The 18748-nt window shown below is 37.0% G+C and overlaps 1 protein-coding gene across 1 annotated transcript in view; it reads right to left on the bottom strand.

Annotated features, from left to right (window-relative positions):
* The window catches only part of ZNF236 (zinc finger protein 236), a 67497-nt gene extending 51034 nt beyond the window's left edge, over positions 1 to 16463 (bottom strand). The window contains 9 exon segments of the mRNA XM_058176591.1: positions 993 to 1146; positions 3708 to 3880; positions 5422 to 5546; positions 7039 to 7217; positions 8528 to 8692; positions 9466 to 9533; positions 9536 to 9573; positions 9575 to 9599; positions 16460 to 16463. Of these exon segments, the coding sequence (XP_058032574.1) occupies positions 993 to 1146; positions 3708 to 3880; positions 5422 to 5546; positions 7039 to 7217; positions 8528 to 8692; positions 9466 to 9533; positions 9536 to 9573; positions 9575 to 9599; positions 16460 to 16463 (931 nt within the window).
* Positions 16464 to 18748: the final 2285 nt, after the last annotated feature.

Here is an 18748-nt window from a genome sequence, read left to right as displayed (position 1 = left end):
TGTCTCCTGGCCAAGGTAGGTTGTCCTGCACCAAGTTGCCCGTGGTGAGTTGGCCACAATGAGTTTACTGCAGCAAGTTGGCTGAGACACGAATCCTATTTTAAGAAATATATATATACTACTTTTCAAAACAAAACATGGTAGAGTAATAAATTGCAGAATTAGTTTCATTTAGGACTATGTTAGGATAAATCCTTTTAAAGTCCTGATATAAAATATATAGAGAATTTGACTGAAATTATTGAATATTTATTTATTAAAGGATGAAAAAACATTAACATGCTTTTCTTTAAGATATGACTAATAAGTGCCTATTATTATTATTATTATTATTATTGAAAACTCAAATTATTTTTTTCATGTGTCTGTACTTCTGGTCAAAGAATACCAAGAAAATTTCTGTTTGCTTTTTTCTACTGCTATGTTCTGATCAAAATCAGTAGCGATACATGAAAAAATTATCAGACTGCTATTAAAGTGGAGTAAGGCTTTCAGTTGAGGTCAAAAACATCCCTTGAAGCAAAAGTTAGCACATTTTACATATTCTGCAAATATTTACTGGGTCATGAAGATGGTTTTAAAAGAAAATGCTCTAAAAACTCTGCTTTGTAAAAACATTTATGAGTAATACCAAGAAAAGCAAATTTTTTCCCTATTGTGAAAATAGCCTATTGTGGACATGAAGAATAACTATTTTCTAGCAGACTCATTTTGACTTTTTGTTAAGATTTAGAAGAACATTTTGACACTGCATTAAAATTCTACAAAAGTTCACAAAAGTATTTTCTGACTCCCCCTCCCCTCAACACTTTGAAGGGTCACTTTGCATATGTCACTTCAACAATCCGTGGAAAGGTTTTTTTAAAAAAATGAAGTAATAATAAAATTTCTGTACAATTATAAATGATGTAATTGTATATAGTATATCGTACCATCTAAGCAAAATTATAGCACACAATATATTGCAATTGGGCAAAGATTTTAGAATATAAAAGTTACCGTTGTAATATGAGCTGTTTCTGTAGTAGAGTTCGTTGTGTTTTGTGTGGAGCTCATATGCATCTTGCTGATATGAGTATTTAAGCTGCCTAAACTTTTGAAAATACAACTACACTCTGTACAATTATACATAGGGCCATTCTTTACCTTTAGAAACAAAAGAAAGAATATATGTTAGTACATATATTTTAGGTACAAAAATTATTACATGGGTACTTAATATAAACTATTTTATTATAATTGGTTTTATTGTGAAAAAAATTTAAATAAAATCAATCCTATGTAATAAAACAGCTCTTTCATTCTTGAGTTGCCAGGATTGTCAAGCATGCTGTGATCAGATAGGTTTGAAAAAGCATGCTGCATGGAAAAGAAGGCTAGCTTCAGTATTGCAGTATCTACTTCACATTTATCTGAGAGGGTCTATGAAAATTCACCACAGCCAACTTGCCATGGCCATCTTGTCACAGAACAACTCACTGCTGGACAAGAGTTACACTAATATCAAAGAATGGTGGAATAGAATCATTAAAGATGTAGAAGGAATGACAGAATGAAATGTGAATGACAAAAATTAAAATAATTTTTACTTATTTTAAATAATTAAATAGAATTGTTAAATTGTCCCACAACAAGATGTCTCCTGGCCAAGGTAGGTTGTCCTGCACCAAGTTGCCCGTGGTGAGTTGGCCACAATGAGTTTACTGCAGCAAGTTGGCTGTGACAAGTTGTCTCATTCCAATCCGAGATACAGCAGTCACCATCCAGCAACAAAAAAGACTTATCATGGGAATGAAAAAATTCAGGGTCCAAAAATTTTCCAGGCACTATATTGCAAGCTCTTGTGGATACATGTTACATAATAGCATAAATAGAAAAGGATATAGTATGCTTTCCATCAAGCAAACTCTTCATTTACCTGACCATATGTAGGAGCATCCAAAGAAGATACATTGCAAGAGAGAAAAAGAAATATACAGGGAAATTCCAGGAGTAAAAATAATGTACAGATAACCCTCATTTAGCGACTACGATTGGGGCCCGCAGCTTGGTCATTTAAGAGAAGCAGTTGCTAAATGAAACCATAATTGTGCTTATGATCTTACTTCAGCTTTCAGGTCAATTTTACAGACCTGATGTCATAAATGTGAGGACTGGTTGCAAAATTATTACTATCGTAACTGCAAATTGTCACAGAACAAGGCAGTCGCTAAACAAAGACTATTTATACAGTGACACCTTGACTTGACAGACTCTCATTAAGTAGAATTTGGATGTGACACATGAAACGTGTTCAGATTTCATTTTCAAAATAATGTCCAAGTACATATAGTGCGAATTATAAAAATTGACATAAAACCTATAAAACATCAGTTATGTAATGATACAAAGATTGTACAAACAAGAACATTTGGCTTTTGGATTTAATGGACAGCCATCGGCCCCAAACAAGGAAAGTTTTATTCTAACAAAGAACGTTTCTCCCTATTTTCACCTTAATTTAATTATGGTCTATTTGTTTGTTTTCCCCAGAAACATCCTTTTATGCATGGAAAATAAAAGAATGCAGTGTAAAATTCAAATTAATAGCAAACCATATTGCAGTTGCTTGAAAAATCCTGGAAACCCAGAATGTTAATAACAAATTAAAACAAAAAAGTAATAAATGTTCACATCACTGAAATTAATGGTGTGATTTACCTCTGAGTGTACTCTTTGAACGTGTGATTGAAGGTTGCCTTTCTGAGAAAAGGCTGCAGGGCAAAAGGCACAAGGATGCGGTTTTTCACCAGTGTGTTTGATCATATGAGTTTGCAATGCACCTTTCTGATTAAAAGCCTTTCCACATTCACTACACTTAAATGGCCTTTCACCTAAAACAATGCACACATCAAACAAAGAAATACTTTCTCATCAATAAAGGCAGCATTAGGGAAGTGGAAAAAAGAAATATCTAAAAAGCCTGCATAGTTAAAAGAATATACAGGGAAATTCCAGGAGTAAAAATAATGTACAGATAACCCTCATTTAGCGACTACGATTGGGGCCCGCAGCTTGGTCATTTAAGAGAAGCAGTTGCTAAATGAAACCATAATTGTGCTTATGATCTTACTTCAGCTTTCAGGTCAATTTTACAGACCTGATGTCATAAATGTGAGGACTGGTTGCAAAATTATTACTATCATAACTGCAAATTGTCACAGAACAAGGCAGTCGCTAAACAAAGACTATTTATACAGTGACACCTTGACTTGACAGACTCTCATTAAGTAGAATTTGGATGTGACACATGAAACGTGTTCAGATTTCATTTTCAAAATAATGTCCAAGTACATATAGTGCGAATTATAAAAATTGACATAAAACCTATAAAACATCAGTTATGTAATGATACAAAGATTGTACAAACAAGAACATTTGGCTTTTGGATTTAATGGACAGCCATCGGCCCCAAACAAGGAAAGTTTTATTCTAACAAAGAACGTTTCTCCCTATTTTCACCTTAATTTAATTATGGTCTATTTGTTTGTTTTCCCCAGAAACATCCTTTTATGCATGGAAAATAAAAGAATGCAGTGTAAAATTCAAATTAATAGCAAACCATATTGCGGTTGCTTGAAAAATCCTGGAAACCCAGAATGTTAATAACAAATTAAAACAAAAAAGTAATAAATGTTCACATCACTGAAATTAACGGTGTGATTTACCTCTGAGTGTACTCTTTGAACGTGTGATTGAAGGTTGCCTTTCTGAGAAAAGGCTGCAGGGCAAAAGGCACAAGGATGCGGTTTTTCACCAGTGTGTTTGATCATATGAGTTTGCAATGCACCTTTCTGATTAAAAGCCTTTCCACATTCACTACACTTAAATGGCCTTTCACCTAAAACAATGCACACATCAAACAAAGAAATACTTTCTCATCAATAAAGGCAGCATTAGGGAGGTGGAAAAAAGAAATATCTAAAAAACCTGCATAGTTAAAAGAATATACAATGATTTAAGCTGCAAACTCAACAGGTTATTTTCATCCTATGCCAGTGATGGCTATCCTTTTCCAGACCGAGTGGCCAAAGTGCACGTATGCAAACCCCCAAAATGCAAGGCGTGTGCGGGGGCCCCCATGCACCCTGCTCTCCTGCGCATGTGCGCATAGCCCCCCGCATACGCCCCACCTCCCCACGCATGCATGGCAGAGACCTGAAGACCAACTGGCTGGTGGGAGGCATGTGCACATGCGCAGGAAAGCTGAGCTGGGGCGACGGCTCGCATGCCTATAGAGAGGGCTCTGTATGCCACCTCTGGCACGCGTGCCATAGTTTCGCCACCACTGTTCTATGCCATTATAGTGGCTATTGATAAATGATAATTGTCCAGATTTATGCCAACAAATTAATTTTAGATTTGCCTGACATTTTTTTCTTTAATGGGAACATACGGGCTGGAGACACATATCAGGAACCATTGATCCTTCTGGTGCATGGCGTTTTATTTTCTGAAATCATTTGAATGCAATCCCTATTCAAACAGATAGATATGATTTGCACAGAGCTGTTTAGGAAAGACATACATGGAAAAACTCAGCACTCTGGAATTTGCTGAGAAGCTAATTAAATTATTTTCTGGTATTTTTTCCAAGGATTTTTTGGAAAGATTTTTCAATTTTGTTTCCTTACCTTTTCATTAATGTTCATCTAAAAAGTCTTACTGTGCTATTACCAAATTTCATTAAAATGTTGTGGGAGAAGGAAAAAATTGACTGTCAAAGATTTGTACGAGTGAAAGCTTTTTAGAATATTTTTACTGATAAATTTGAAAAGTAAATTTGCCACAAACCCTAACCATTATTGCACTGCTTCAAATTTATGTTATACTTGTCACAGTATATATTCACAATTTTGAAAACTGAAATACTGATTTCTTGCACAAGATTTCTTGTCTGAAGCACACAAAACCAAAGATTGCTGTAGACAAAATTTCAATTGCCCCATTCTTTCAATAATGAAAATTAACATATGCAGTGGGAAGTCTCTTTTTATATTCATGTGAGCTCTCCATATAGGATAATCTTGACCACAGAAGATTTCCACAAACAGATGAGGCTCATTACTTCAGAGGTTTACCTTCAGCGAAGGGGGAAATGAATATTGGCATGCATTGTCAATGTAACACACTCATATAATCCTCATCTGTTCTAAGGATTTCTCAGTGGTAAAATGTGAATATTTATGTTTTTTAAATAAAATTTGTGCCAGATCATTTTTAAGCTTTCTTTTTTATGAAGAATTAGCAAGGCATTACATGATTTTTTTAAAATATCGTATTACCCTACACATACACACAAAGCAAAAAGAAAAAACAAAAATGTATTTCATAGGGCTACCAAAAATTCAAATACATTCTTGATACATTTGTTCACCTTACCTGTGTGTATTCGAACATGTCGTGTTAACTGACTTGGTTTCTGGAAAGTTTTTCCACAATGTGGACATGAATATGTAAACCCACTTCGGTCAATATTTCTATTATATGACCTGGTATTTGATACCCTATGAACATAAAAACAATGAAACATTATTTTAACCATACGATCACCAACAGATCTTAAGGTAAACTAGTTTTCTTATTGTTTCCACTATTAATAATACACAAAATTACAATTAAGTATTTTGTTCAGATATACAGTAAAATAGGTATGGTGTTATTGACATATAATCACGATTACGCACCAAGCATTTTTTTCTAGTAAGCATTATATGTGATACCGATAACAAAGAGCAACAAATTCAACACTATTAGTGCCAAAACAGTGATCATCTTAATTCTTATCATTTTTTTTTCTATCAATGTCCAGAAAGCTTGGACTATTTAGGACTGCAATTACATTTCTATTTGATCAAAGAGATGTTCTAATTTAATTAAAAGAAAGAGCAGATAACAAACACCATATTAAAATAGGAATTCTTATATGGAACACCTTTACTAAGGCTATGCATCTGCCGCATGTACATTAGCCACCAAAACCCCCAAATGCAATAAATTAGTTGATTAATCAATTAAAGTTTACATAATTAATACATTAAATTGTCTCCAAACCAAGCTGCAGTCCTTGTTGAAATACATGCAGGACTGGATTAAGAGACACTGCCAGTCCTTCAAAGAAAGAAGAAATGCTGTCTACAGCAGGGGTGTCAAATTCACGGCGTCACGTGAGGTACTGATACTTTTTTCTTCTTTGCTAAACCAGGTGTGGGCACGGCCAGCACGTGACATATCCAGCCTGCAGGCTGGGAGCTTGACAGCCCTGGTCTACAGTATCTGAGATAAAGAGTAGGGAAATCTGCTACATCAGACTAGTTCTCAGCCAATTTTTCACACAGGAAAAAAGGGGAGAAATGTTGGTAGTGGAGACCACACATAATAAACCACTGAGCATCTGGGCTCCATATGGACACTGCTGGAATGCATATCCTGGCAAATGCATGAACTAGGCCTAAGAGTATAAGTAAGGTATCTAAATTGCAATTGATCTTTACAGGAAACTCTCTCAGTTTTATAAATTCATTTTTTAAATTGAAAGATGTATTCCTGTCAACTACTCACTCCAATAAATACTAGGAGGTTATTTCACTTCCAAATTCTTTATCCTTTGTTATGAAAAGGTTTTTACTGATTGAGGACATCAGTAAAAACTTTTCTATTAACAAAGGATAAATTATTGCATTCTTTACATAAAATGAATTGCTGCATTCTTTACATATCCTCCATTTTCTGTTCTGATTGTAAGCAGGACAAAATATATCCTCAGAAATCTGGGGATAGCAAGCTCTCAATTTCATTCCCTGCCATCATAGGATACAATCTGTTTCCTCTGCCCCAGGATGTTAAAAATCACAAGATATGAAATCTGGGGCTTTTCCAGAACTATTAAAAATCATCCAGCCATGCATCTGAAAATGGCACAGGACGGTAAGTCAACCAGAGCAGTTTTTTATCATTTAACCTACTTGTGAACATATGTAAAGAATCGACGATTTTCACCTTATTTTGTAGTGAGTTTTCATATGTTCCTTTAGTTGGGAAGCAGTTTCAACCTCTTTCTTACAGGTTTTACAGATATGGGTTTTGCTTCCAGACAGCTCTTGGCGATGTTCTTCCATATGAAGGGCCAACTGGCTCTGCAAAGTGAACTCATCTCCACATTCTGAACAGATGAGGTTCTGTAAAGGTAATGTCAGCTTGATTACTTTCTGGAAATGTGTAAGTATATTTTATGACATTTAGGAAAGTGAACCATTTTTTTAAAAAATTAGAAAACCCAGCAGACTTACAGGTACCATAGTTCTCAACTTACAACCGGTCGCTTAATGACCAAAGTTGTGATGGACACTAAAAAAGGGTACTTACAACTTGTCCTCAAAGTTATGAGTGCTGCACAAGTCCCACAGTCACGTGACTGCCTTTTGGACATTTTCTGGCAAAAAAATGTCCATTGGATAAAATGGGTTTGCACTTATAACCATGTGGCTTGCTTAACAACCACAGTTATTTGTTTAACTATCACAAAAATGGCCATAAAATTGAGTTTACTCATATGCCTCAAGTTAAAACCACAACTTATGATCAAAATTCCAGTCCCAAATGTGTTTGTAACTTGAGGACTATGTGTAAATGGATTTATCAAATCTTTTCTTACCCCTTCATCAATGTCAAACTAAAAGCCGAGTAAATGCAGGACTTCATTATTAGATGTTATAAAGCAAATCTGTAAAACCTTCTCAAAACTACAATATATACAGTACTGATCTATTTATAAAATCCAACAAATCACATGTACTTTGGTTAGGGATGCACTTTTCAAACTAACTTAAAATAGTCAGGTAAGTATGAAATTGGTATCTACGTGAAAAATCAAACACTGATTTCACACTTGAATTTCATGACATTTTGCAGTTTAGATATATATAAAAATATGCTTCTAGATATGTAGCTTGGGAAATAAAAATTTTCAATATGAAATAATATTGTCAATATGATTTGTGAACTGTTGCAAACAGTTGCCTGCATTCGCTCCCGTAATACCATTCTGATGCTGAAACTATACTTTCAAACCTAATGTTATAAACTCAAATCACAATACATCAATTTCAATCTTAATTCCAAATTGGAATCAACCGAACTAGAATACATAAAGGGGAAAACCATATCATAGTTAAATAGCTGGAGTTAAATCAAAAGCTATTTGATATAAAGTCAGATATATTATCTCTGCTTATAATATTATGATACTGAAAGGCCTTTGATGTAAGACAGAAGAAAAGCTATGAATGCTATTTGCAAGCAAGTACTATTAAATTTATTTAAGAATAAATAGAAATTTAATAAAAGAAAATATTAGGTTATTATTAAAGTTAGAAAATATATTCTTTTTTTCCTTACATAATATTAAGAACCAATTTAAGGACTATGTCAAAATAGACACCTTAACTTCAAATACTCATATTGTACAAATATTTAAAAATATGATTACCTCCTCTTTTTCATGAAGCATAATATGAGCTTTAAGACTAGCCACTCTTGAGAATTTTTTGTTGCAAACAGGACACATAGGGTCTTCCCCATTGTGAGTACATTTGTGCAATGTAAGATTGAACTCAACATTAAATGACATTGGACATTGGTCACACTGATGAGGCTGTTTATAAAAAAGAAAAATGAAAAGTAAATTTAATACACTTATAAAGGAGGGAATACAAAGTAATCATTCTAAACTCTAGGAAATTATGTCATCCTTGATAGTACAGTATAACTTTATATACAAGAATGTTTTATAAATCATCTGCATGTAGATACCCTGAAGTCTACATGAAATAATCCCTATTAGCAAACTATTTTTATAATGCCACTGAACTTTAAATATTTCCTTTTAAAATATTCTCTTTCTATAATCTCAGATTTCTAATTTCCAGTATAAATTTTACAACAAATATATTGTTTTATATTTTTTATAAATTGTCTATCGGAGGGCGGTCAAACTCCCGGCCATGGGCCAGATGTGTCATACTCTGGTCACAACCATGCTCGGTTTAGTGAAGGGGAACAAAGTCCCAATACGTCACATGATGCTGCCATGAGTTTGATACCCCTGGTAGGGAAAAAATCATAAACAAAGTATAGGCATTTGTGGCATTGTTTTTTAGCTCAGCAAAATACTCAAAAGATAGTACAATAGCTAAGAGCTTGTCATTGCTAAAATTGGAATTAAATGTTCTTATAAAATGAGGGTTTTTTTTCCTGTTTTTCTCAAATACATATAAGGGAAAGGAAAAAGAAAATTCCATAAATCAAATCTTTTGCAAAATTAAGAATCTTGAAATTTGATTCATGAAGAAATTGAACAAAATATGCATACTTTTTGGTACATCAATTTTATCATTATTATTTTTTCAAATTAAGTGAGATACATACCTTGTCATTTTGCTCATGATCCCTCATGTGGCGCCAAAACAGTGTGTCTTTTGAAAAAGACCAAAAGATTCACACTTATAGAAGTCTGAAATTTGCCAGAAATTATTATTCTGCATTCAGTGCTAGAACACCATCTACAAACAAAGACAAAGCATTTTAATGGAATTATACTTTTTATTAACTAATCATGCCTAGCAAAAATTACCCATGTCTATTTAGATGGTTCTATTCTCATATTTTTAAGAAGATATATATGGCTGAAATGGTCTAAACTGATTCATCTTTATTTTTTTGTTAGATTTCTATCCTGCCTTCACTCTCTTTTTTACCATAACCACCCTGTGATCTGATAAGTAGAAGCTGTCTCAAAGTCAATCAGTGAGCTTCTCTGAGTAAGTGTAAACTTGAACTTCAGTCTCCCAACACTTTAAACACCATATCAGCAACTGTTAAAAAGACTAAGAAATTCTTTAATTTATTCTATTTTAAATGCTAAGTTTAAAAATTCAGGGAAACTAATGATAAAATAATAACAATAATAATTTCTTATACAGTTCAATGTGTTGCAATGAAATATCCTTCATGAAAATATCTAAAGGGGCCGGGATAGCTCAGGCTGTTAAGAAGCCTGTTATTAGAACACAGTAGCCTGCAATTACTGCAGGTTCAAGCCCGGCCCAAGGTTGACTCAGCCTTCCATCCTTTATAAGGTAGGTAAAATGAGGACCCAGTTTGTTGGGGGGGCAATAAGTTGACTTTGTAAAAAATATACAAATAGAATGAGACTATTGCCTTATACACTGTAAGCCGCCCTGAGTCTTCGGAGAAGGGCGGGATATAAATGTAAACAAAAATAAATAAATAAATAAAGTTTTAAAGGCCAAGAACAAAAATTAAGAATATCTCCCAAATATTTTTTTTTATTTTTTTAAATAAAAATTAACAATTCAGAGGAGACAGAAATATTTTACCTTACTGAATGAAATATAGTTCAAAAGACCATTTTTTATTTACTCATTATCTGAGTATGAGATTGGACATTGCCTAAATGTATCACTAGAATTATAATTTATGGATTTGAGATATAATAAATAATATAGTATTAAAAAGCTTATCTTTCTCTTTCACATGATACACATCTCTCTTTCTCTGTGGGTATACATAGATAAACCACATCAAATTGTATACTTTGATCACATAATAAATTTATGTCTTTCCACTATTTTCATATTGCCAAATTTTATAATTTAACCACTGCACAAAAAAGAAACTAAAATTTTAAAACAATCTGAATGTTTGTCATAATGATCTGTTTAAATGAAATCCAATGCTACATTAGGCAAAGGCATATTAAAATTGTATTACATATGGTATCAAGATTCAGTCAACAGATAACGATGACATATCGTGTTTTTTTAAAAATAAGACCCTGTCTTATATTTTTTTGAACCCTGATATAAGTGCTTGGCCTTATTGCCATGCGCTCAAAAGCTCGATTGGGCTTATTATCAGGGGATGTCTTATTTTGGGGAAAACAGGGTAGTTTTACTATCAGTATTAATTATTCAAATAATGATATTCATACAAAATTAATAATACCAAATTTTGAATTCCAAATCCAATACTCGTGTAATAGACATAGATATAGGCTCTTTCACTGCTACAATGATACTTAGTGGGTTCATTTGCAAAGTAAACAATGATTTTTTAAAGTCACAATTTTCTGACTAAATCATAATACAGGTAGTCCTTGACTTATGACCACAATTGAGCCCAAAATTTTTGGTGCTAAGCAAAACATTTCTTAAGAGAATTTTGCCCCATTTTATTACCTATTTTGCCACAGTTGTTAAGTGAAACACTGCAGTCATTAAATTAGTAACATGGTTAAGTGAATCTAATTTTCCCATTGACTTTCCTTCTTAGAAGGTTGCAAAAGATGATCACAAGACTCTAGGACACTGCAGCTATCATAAATATAAACAAGTTGCCAAGCATCTGAATTTTGATCAGGAATATGGGGATGCTGTAACGGTTGTAACTGTGAAAAACGGTCATAAATCACTTTTTTTCAGTGCTATTGTAACTTTGAATGGTCACTAAATGAACTATTGTAAGTCAAGGACTACCTATAGACTAATTTAATACATTAAATTTCCAAAATACAACTGCGGGATTAAAAATTTTCGGGGCAGGGATTTACTATGAAGCAAAGTATTGATTTTTAGTTTTTTTCAAACTGGATTTGCTAAGTACTAATACAGGACAACAATTTGCCTACTTGTCACAGTATTGATAATGAGATGTTATTTTTTATCACAAACTTTTACCACACTTCATTTTAATCAGAGCTAAATACAAAAATGAAAAATAAACCTGTTCCGTGTTAAACCTATAGCAACATGCTGGATTATTATGTTCACTGGGTACATACTTTTATAAATTCTGATAAAATAGCAAACTCTTAAAAGATTTATGGAAATAATTTCTTGGTAACTTGGGAAATACATGCAGAAATCAGGGTGTTAGCATCTTATTGTTGTCAATTAGGGCTCTTCGTGTAATTTGAACTAGAACTAGCATCAGCTCCAGTGTGGGTCTGTTAGACATGTCATATATTTGCTGTCTGAATGTGATCCTACATATAATGAACATACAGAAGAAAATATATCCCGCTGTTACAATGCATCCAGTAAGTGGCTATCTAAAATTTACTCAATAGGCACATATTTCAGATGATCAACACCAGTCTACATTATGAAAATTGTTACGTCAAGGGAAAAGCCATGAATTACACATACTCTGTTTGCAGATACCTTCAGCTGGAAACGGAGAAGGATGGAAGACAGAACAATATATGAACAAGTAGAAAACAGAGTCTGAGATATCAGTATGTGTCTCAGTGAGGCTCCAGGCTCCTATATATCTACAGATCGGTTCTTTGAAAGATCAACTGCACTATGGAGAAACAATGGGGCAGCACAATGGAGTAAAAGATGAAGGGGAGCTATTGCGGAGAGGGTAAAAAGCCATACCTAAGTTCTGACCGGATTACAACTATCCAATTTTGCATTTCTCACCCTTAGTTCTGTTTGGAAAGAGTTCAAGGAACAGATGTTAGGGCTGAATTTAGGGCAGAGAGAAATAAAGTTCCCCCAGCAACTGATTTCAAACTATTTAAAGAAAATTGGGGGAGGGGAACAGACTGATGATGCTGAGGAAATAAAGAAGTCTTCCATACTTATTGGGGGGGGGGGGGGTAGCATAGTGGAGGAGAGCAAAGTGGGAGCATCTAACAAAACAAATTATTAAAAACAGTTTCAGAGATTCCTTGAAGTTTGACAAGCAAGGAGAAGGATGTTGTGGATTCTAACTTCTGACGGTCAGATTAAATTCGGGCCATATTCTATAATCACGATTGGTCAGATGGCAGCTAGAAAGCTGCCTGTTTGGCGACCAGCAGAAAGTGTCCTGACTGCCACAAATTGTAGGGGATGGGACTTTGCTCCCCCTTCCCTGCTCTACAAACGGGCCAAAACCAGGCCCATCCAGGAAGCTTCACAGCAAAGGGGAGGGAGGGGTGTAGGGAAGATTGTTCCTCGTTCACTTTCTCCGTAGCCGAAGCAGGCTGTTTATTACTTTGCCTCCTCGTCACTCTCTAAACAACTCTTCCTTCTACCTGGCCCGCCGACCTAACGCAGCTCTGCAAAGGTCCCTCTCGCCTAACTGCACTGCCCCAGTTCCTGGCCGCAGTCAACCGGGAGAAAGAAACGGGCAGCCCCTCTGTCCCTCCTTCCTTCCTTCCTTCCTCTTCCCCGGCTCGAGCAAGGAAAGACAGAAACCGCCACCCTCGCCCCGTCGCGTCGCGAAAGAAGCGGACGGGAACGGCACCCCCGCCACCCCTCGCCAAGCTCCGAAAAGAGGAATCAAAATACATTTCTACCTACCGCCGGAAGCGCAGCTGGCGGCGGAGGGAGGAAGAGGGACGGACGGTACCTACCGCCGGAAGCGCGGCTGGGAGGGTAGATGAGGGAACGGACCCAGAGAGGAGGAAGGGGAGGGAGAGGAGGAGGAGGAGGAGGCGGGGATGTTTCTTAGGGCGGAGGGCCCACGTGACCCGGCACGAGGGTGAGCGCGACTCGCGAGCCGAGGAGGAAGAGGCAGGGTAATGAGTTGAGGAGGAGTGGGGGCGGCGGTCAAAGCGCAAACTGACGAATCGGAAGGAAGGAGTCGTCTTTGGCCTGGTGTTCTCCGAGAGAGGATGGCGGCTACAGCCCCTCCCCCTCGGCCGTGGGGAATTTTGGGAGTTGTAGTTCCAAGTTTACCTGACAGGCTGGTTCCGCCCATCCGGACAAATCGGAGTTTTTGACTGACGAGGGGTGGTCCCGGGTCTCTCACCAAGTGGCCCAGCTGGCGAAACTTCCATCGCTCTTTATTTTGATTTTTGGACACGAAGTGCATAAGAGCACAAACGTGCCTACCGTTCCTGTCCTATTGTTTTCTTTCATTATATCCAATTAATATAGTTATTGCATGCTTATGCTTATATATATATGCTTATATATTATATAGTTACTTTCATGCTTATGCTTATATATACTGTTGTGACAAAATAAATAAATAAATAAAAATAAAAATAAAGACTGAAAAGACTATTTGCCTTGTAAGGATACTGCTGAAGCTCAATGCAGGGCAATGAATAAGCTGCTTCAACAGATTCAGTAGAAAGTGTGGGATATAAAGATTCAGCCATTGGTTGTGTTGTGACTTACTGAGATCAGATGAAGAGGATCTTTTACCCCCACATCCTTATCTCTTTGAGATAAAATTCTTTCATAGTTTCTTTGTGTTGCAGATGTAAACATAGCATCATAGGGCTGCAAGGGACCTTCGGAAGACTTCTAATCCAACCCCCAAGGCAGAGGTGGGTTTCAGTAGGTTCTGATCAGTTCTGAAGAACTGGTAGTGGAAATATTGAGTAGTTCGCAGAATCAGTAGTAAAAATTCTGACTGGCCCCACCCCCATCTATTCTCTGCCTCCCAAGTCCCACCTGATTGGGAGGAAATGGGGATTTTGCAGTAACCTTCCCCTGCCACACCCACTAAGCCACACCCACAGAACCAGTAGTAAAAAAAATTGAAACCCACCACTGTCCCAAGGCAGGTCTTCTAGTCCCCCTCTCCCCCCAAGGCAGGCAGGAGTCCTCTTATCATCTAGGACAAATGGTTATTCAGGCTGTTCTTTAAAACCTCCAGCGATGGAGCACCCAACTCCTTTAATTAATCCTTTAACAGCAGTGTGTCAATACAATGCAAGTACTTCCAAGTTGGTGGGATCAATCAACAGACAGTTGACTTTCAAGGTGGCTTTAGAGTAGCCATACAAGTTTTCAGAATAGGGTGAGGATTGGGTACAGAGGACTGACTAAAATGTGCCCAAATTGACCGTTATATTACAGGTAATCCTCAATTTACAACAGCTCATTTAGTGACAATTCAAAGTTACAATGACACTGAAAGAAGTGACTTATGACCAGTTTTCAAGCTTATGACCAGTTTTCACACTTATGACTGAGGTAGCATCCACATAGTCTTGTGATCAGAATTCAGACACTTGGCACTTGTGTCAGGTTTATGATGGTTGCAGTGTCCCAGAATATCGTGATCCCCTTTTGTGACTTTCCAACAAGCAAAGTCAGTGGGGAAGTCAGATTCACTTAACAATAGTTTGACTAATTTAACAACTGTAGTGATTCACTTTAACAATTTTGGCAAGAAAGGTCGTAAAATGGGGAACCTCACTTAACAAATGTTTCACTTAACAAATGTTTCACTTAGCAAGAGAAATTTTGGCCTCAATTGTGGTCGTAAGTCAAGGACTACTTGCATTTCCCTTATTATTGCAAAGAAAATGGCATGAGTGTAGCTAAACCTTCCGCCACGAGCTTAAAACATATCTATTTATCTGCGCAGGACTGGATTAGATTTTAAATTTATACGGGTTTTAATGGGTTTTATTATTTATATTGTTCTTTTTTAATTATTTGGCTGTGTAGAATAAGTTTTTTAATTGATATTTTATTCTGTATTTAAATGTACCTTTTTATTGGCCTGTGAACCGCCCTGAGTCCCTAGGGAGATAGGGCGGTATACAAATACGATAAATAAATAAATAAATAAAAATAAATAAAGCTGATAAACTGCTCTGCATTTTATTTTTCTAAACCCAAACATGGAAAAATTTGATTAATCAAAGGCTTGATGGAGAGGAGGAAGATTGTGATGGAATGTTATAGGTGTTGGTAAAGAACATAAACTAATAAATTACATGAAAGGGAAATAGATACATTGCCTGTCTGAAAGTGAGAAAAAGGGGAAGGATATAAATGCTCCAAGGTCCCTTCCAACACTGTTACTGTTAAACCTGTTAAACTGAGCTGGGTGATCTGGGCTTGTTAAAAATATATAGGGAAGTTATGGTGTAGGGTTTATTTGTAAATAAAAGGACTAATATATGGCAGAAAGTATTGAGATAATCCAGATCAGGGGTCATGGTGGTATTCAGCCGGTTCTATCCGGTTCGGGCAAAACGGTAGACTCCGCCCACCCACCTGGACCTCATCACATCCTGTTCTTGATGCTCTGCGAGCGTGCTCCCATTTGTAGACCGGTAGCAAAGGTAAGTGAATACCACTTCTGTCAGGAGTGTAAAATTCACTTCACATATGGGACATATGGGACCTTCGCTAAACTGGGGGTGGGAATGGCCAGCACGTGATGCATCCGGCCCACAGGCCGCGAGTTTGACACCCCTGATCTAGGTTATTGTGGGTGTATATAAAAGTAGGATACCATAGATTTTGTCATTGCATATGTCAAGGTTGAGGTTGAGAAGAGGGGGGGGCTCTCCATTCCGCCCCGGGGAAATGTTTTCTCCCAGGGATTTCACTTCTTGCAATTGATGGGGTGGGGTTTGGCCGGAACGACAGCTTACCCATGAATCGGAGTCTTTAGGCCGTGCATCAAGCTGACAAGCAGGCTCTATCACTTCGGGTTTTTGAGTCATATCTTCCGATGGAAAGTAGGTGATTTCACGTCCTCAGATTCCAGCCTTTGCGCCCCTTCCACGCTTTCAGCTTGCTGCCCTTCCATCTTCGCTGGGTCTTTGCACCACTGTGGAGGTTGTGGAGGCTGGGGCCCAGCACCCCCTTAACGCCTCCCCCCTGAGCGGAGGAGAGGGTACCGTTAAGCAAAAGAAAGTTAGGAGTTTTGGAATACTATCAAGGTTCCAGAAAAACCTCTTCTGCATAAAAAAATCTCAGAAGCCATTGTCTTTCAGAGTACTTTACTAGCATAAGGAAACTGGCACACGATGAGTGAAATTCCAAAACTGAACTTCCGGATTCAGCCTTCCCCACCACCCCGGAGGCCTTCCCCACCACCCTGGAGGCACTCCGGAGGCCGGAAACGGCCCATTTCTGACTTCCAATAGGACTGGCAGGCCCATTATTTCACCCTTCCCAGGCTCCAGGGGCTTTCTAGGAGCTTGGGGAGGGAGGAAACTGCCTCCCCTCCCCTGGAGGCCCTCCGAAGGCCGGAAACAGCCTGTTTTCTGACTTCCATTGGGCCCGGAAGGCTGAAAATCAGCTGGCTGGCACACGCATATGCGCTGGAGCTGAGCTATGGCAACGCTCAGCTGCTCAGAGATATGGCTCCACATGCCACCTGTGGCATCACAGACATAGGGGTTTTGAGGTAAACTGCAATATTCTATTATTGCTCTAATCAATGTGTATAAAATATTCTATTAGGTGGAACAGAATCCTAGATTAAGACTTGGAAGAACCTTGGAAATAGCTAATCCATCCCTTTGTTCAGAGCATAAATTCACTATTATAATGTCCTCAACAGATGGCAAAATATTTAAACACCTCCACAAAGGAAAGTCTGCCCTTTCCCAACGCAATGTATTCCATTGTTGCGTAGCTTGTAATGTTAAGGATTTTTTCCCCCTTATGTTAAGCCAATATCAACTTCCTTGTAATTTATTCTACAGTATTGTTTCCAGGATGGATAAGAGGGAACAAGATGAGATAATGTAGAAAAAGTGATTTGGGCCAGCTGGAGACCAAAAAATTAATTACACTTGTGACTGTTGTTTAGCAGCTTTGAAAGACATCTCTCTCCCTCTCTCTCTTTTTAATAGATGATTTAAAGATATTTATACAAATAATATCCAAAAGCACATTTTTTTTCATTATGAAAGAAAGGACATAGAAGAAAAAAAAGAGAGTAATAGTAAAATGACTGTAAGAAGGAAAAGCAAGAGCTTTGTATGAAAAAAGAAGTACCAGATAATCTCCCAACAATGAAAAAGTTAGACTTGAAGAATCGTGTGGATGTTGCTGAGATCATAGTGAAAATCATTATTTTGAACAGTGACATAAAAATGAATAGAGTTATACTAACAGAAATATGATAAAGGATGATTGGGAAAAGAGTTTTAGGTGAGCAAATGTTTATAAGAATGATCAGTGAGTACAGGATATCCTTGACTTACAACCATTTGTTTAGTGACCATAGTTACAGCACTGAAAAAAGTGATTTATGATCGTTTTTCACATGACTATTGCAGCATCCCCATGATTATGTGATCACAGTTTGGACACTTGGCAATTGGCTCATATTTCTGACAGTTGCAGTGTACCAGGATCATGTGATCGACTTTAGAATAGAATAGAATAGAATTTTTATTGGCCAAGTGTGATTGGACACACAAGGAATTTGTCTTGGTGCATATGCTCTCAGTGTACATAAAAGAAAAGATACGTTCATCAAGGTACAACATTTACAACACAATTGATGATCAATATATCAATATAAATCATAAGGATTGCCAGCAACAAGTTATAGTCATACAGTCATAAGTGGAAAGAGATTGGTGATGGGAACTATGAAACGATTAATAGTAGTGCAGATTCAGTAAATAGTCTGACAGTGTTGAGGGAATTATTTGTTTAGCAGAGTGATGGCCTTCGGGAAAAAACTGTTCTTGTGTCTAGTTGTTCTGGTGTGCAGTGCTCTATAGCGCTTTGAGGGTAGGAGTTGAAACAGTTTATGTCCAGGATGCGAGGGATCTGCAAATATTTTCACGGCCCTCTTCTTGATTCGTGCAGTATACAGGTCCTCAATGGGAGGCAGGTTGGTAGCAATTTTTATTTTTTCTGCAGTTCTAATTATCCTCTGAAGTCTGTGTTTTTCTTGTTGGGTTGCAGAACCGAAC

The sequence above is a fragment of the Ahaetulla prasina genome, chromosome 3 (assembly GCF_028640845.1).
Source record: "Ahaetulla prasina isolate Xishuangbanna chromosome 3, ASM2864084v1, whole genome shotgun sequence".
In the NCBI taxonomy this organism is placed as follows: domain Eukaryota; kingdom Metazoa; phylum Chordata; class Lepidosauria; order Squamata; family Colubridae; genus Ahaetulla; species Ahaetulla prasina.
Note: the sequence above shows the minus strand (reverse complement) of the source record. Positions and strands in the feature narration are given on the sequence as shown.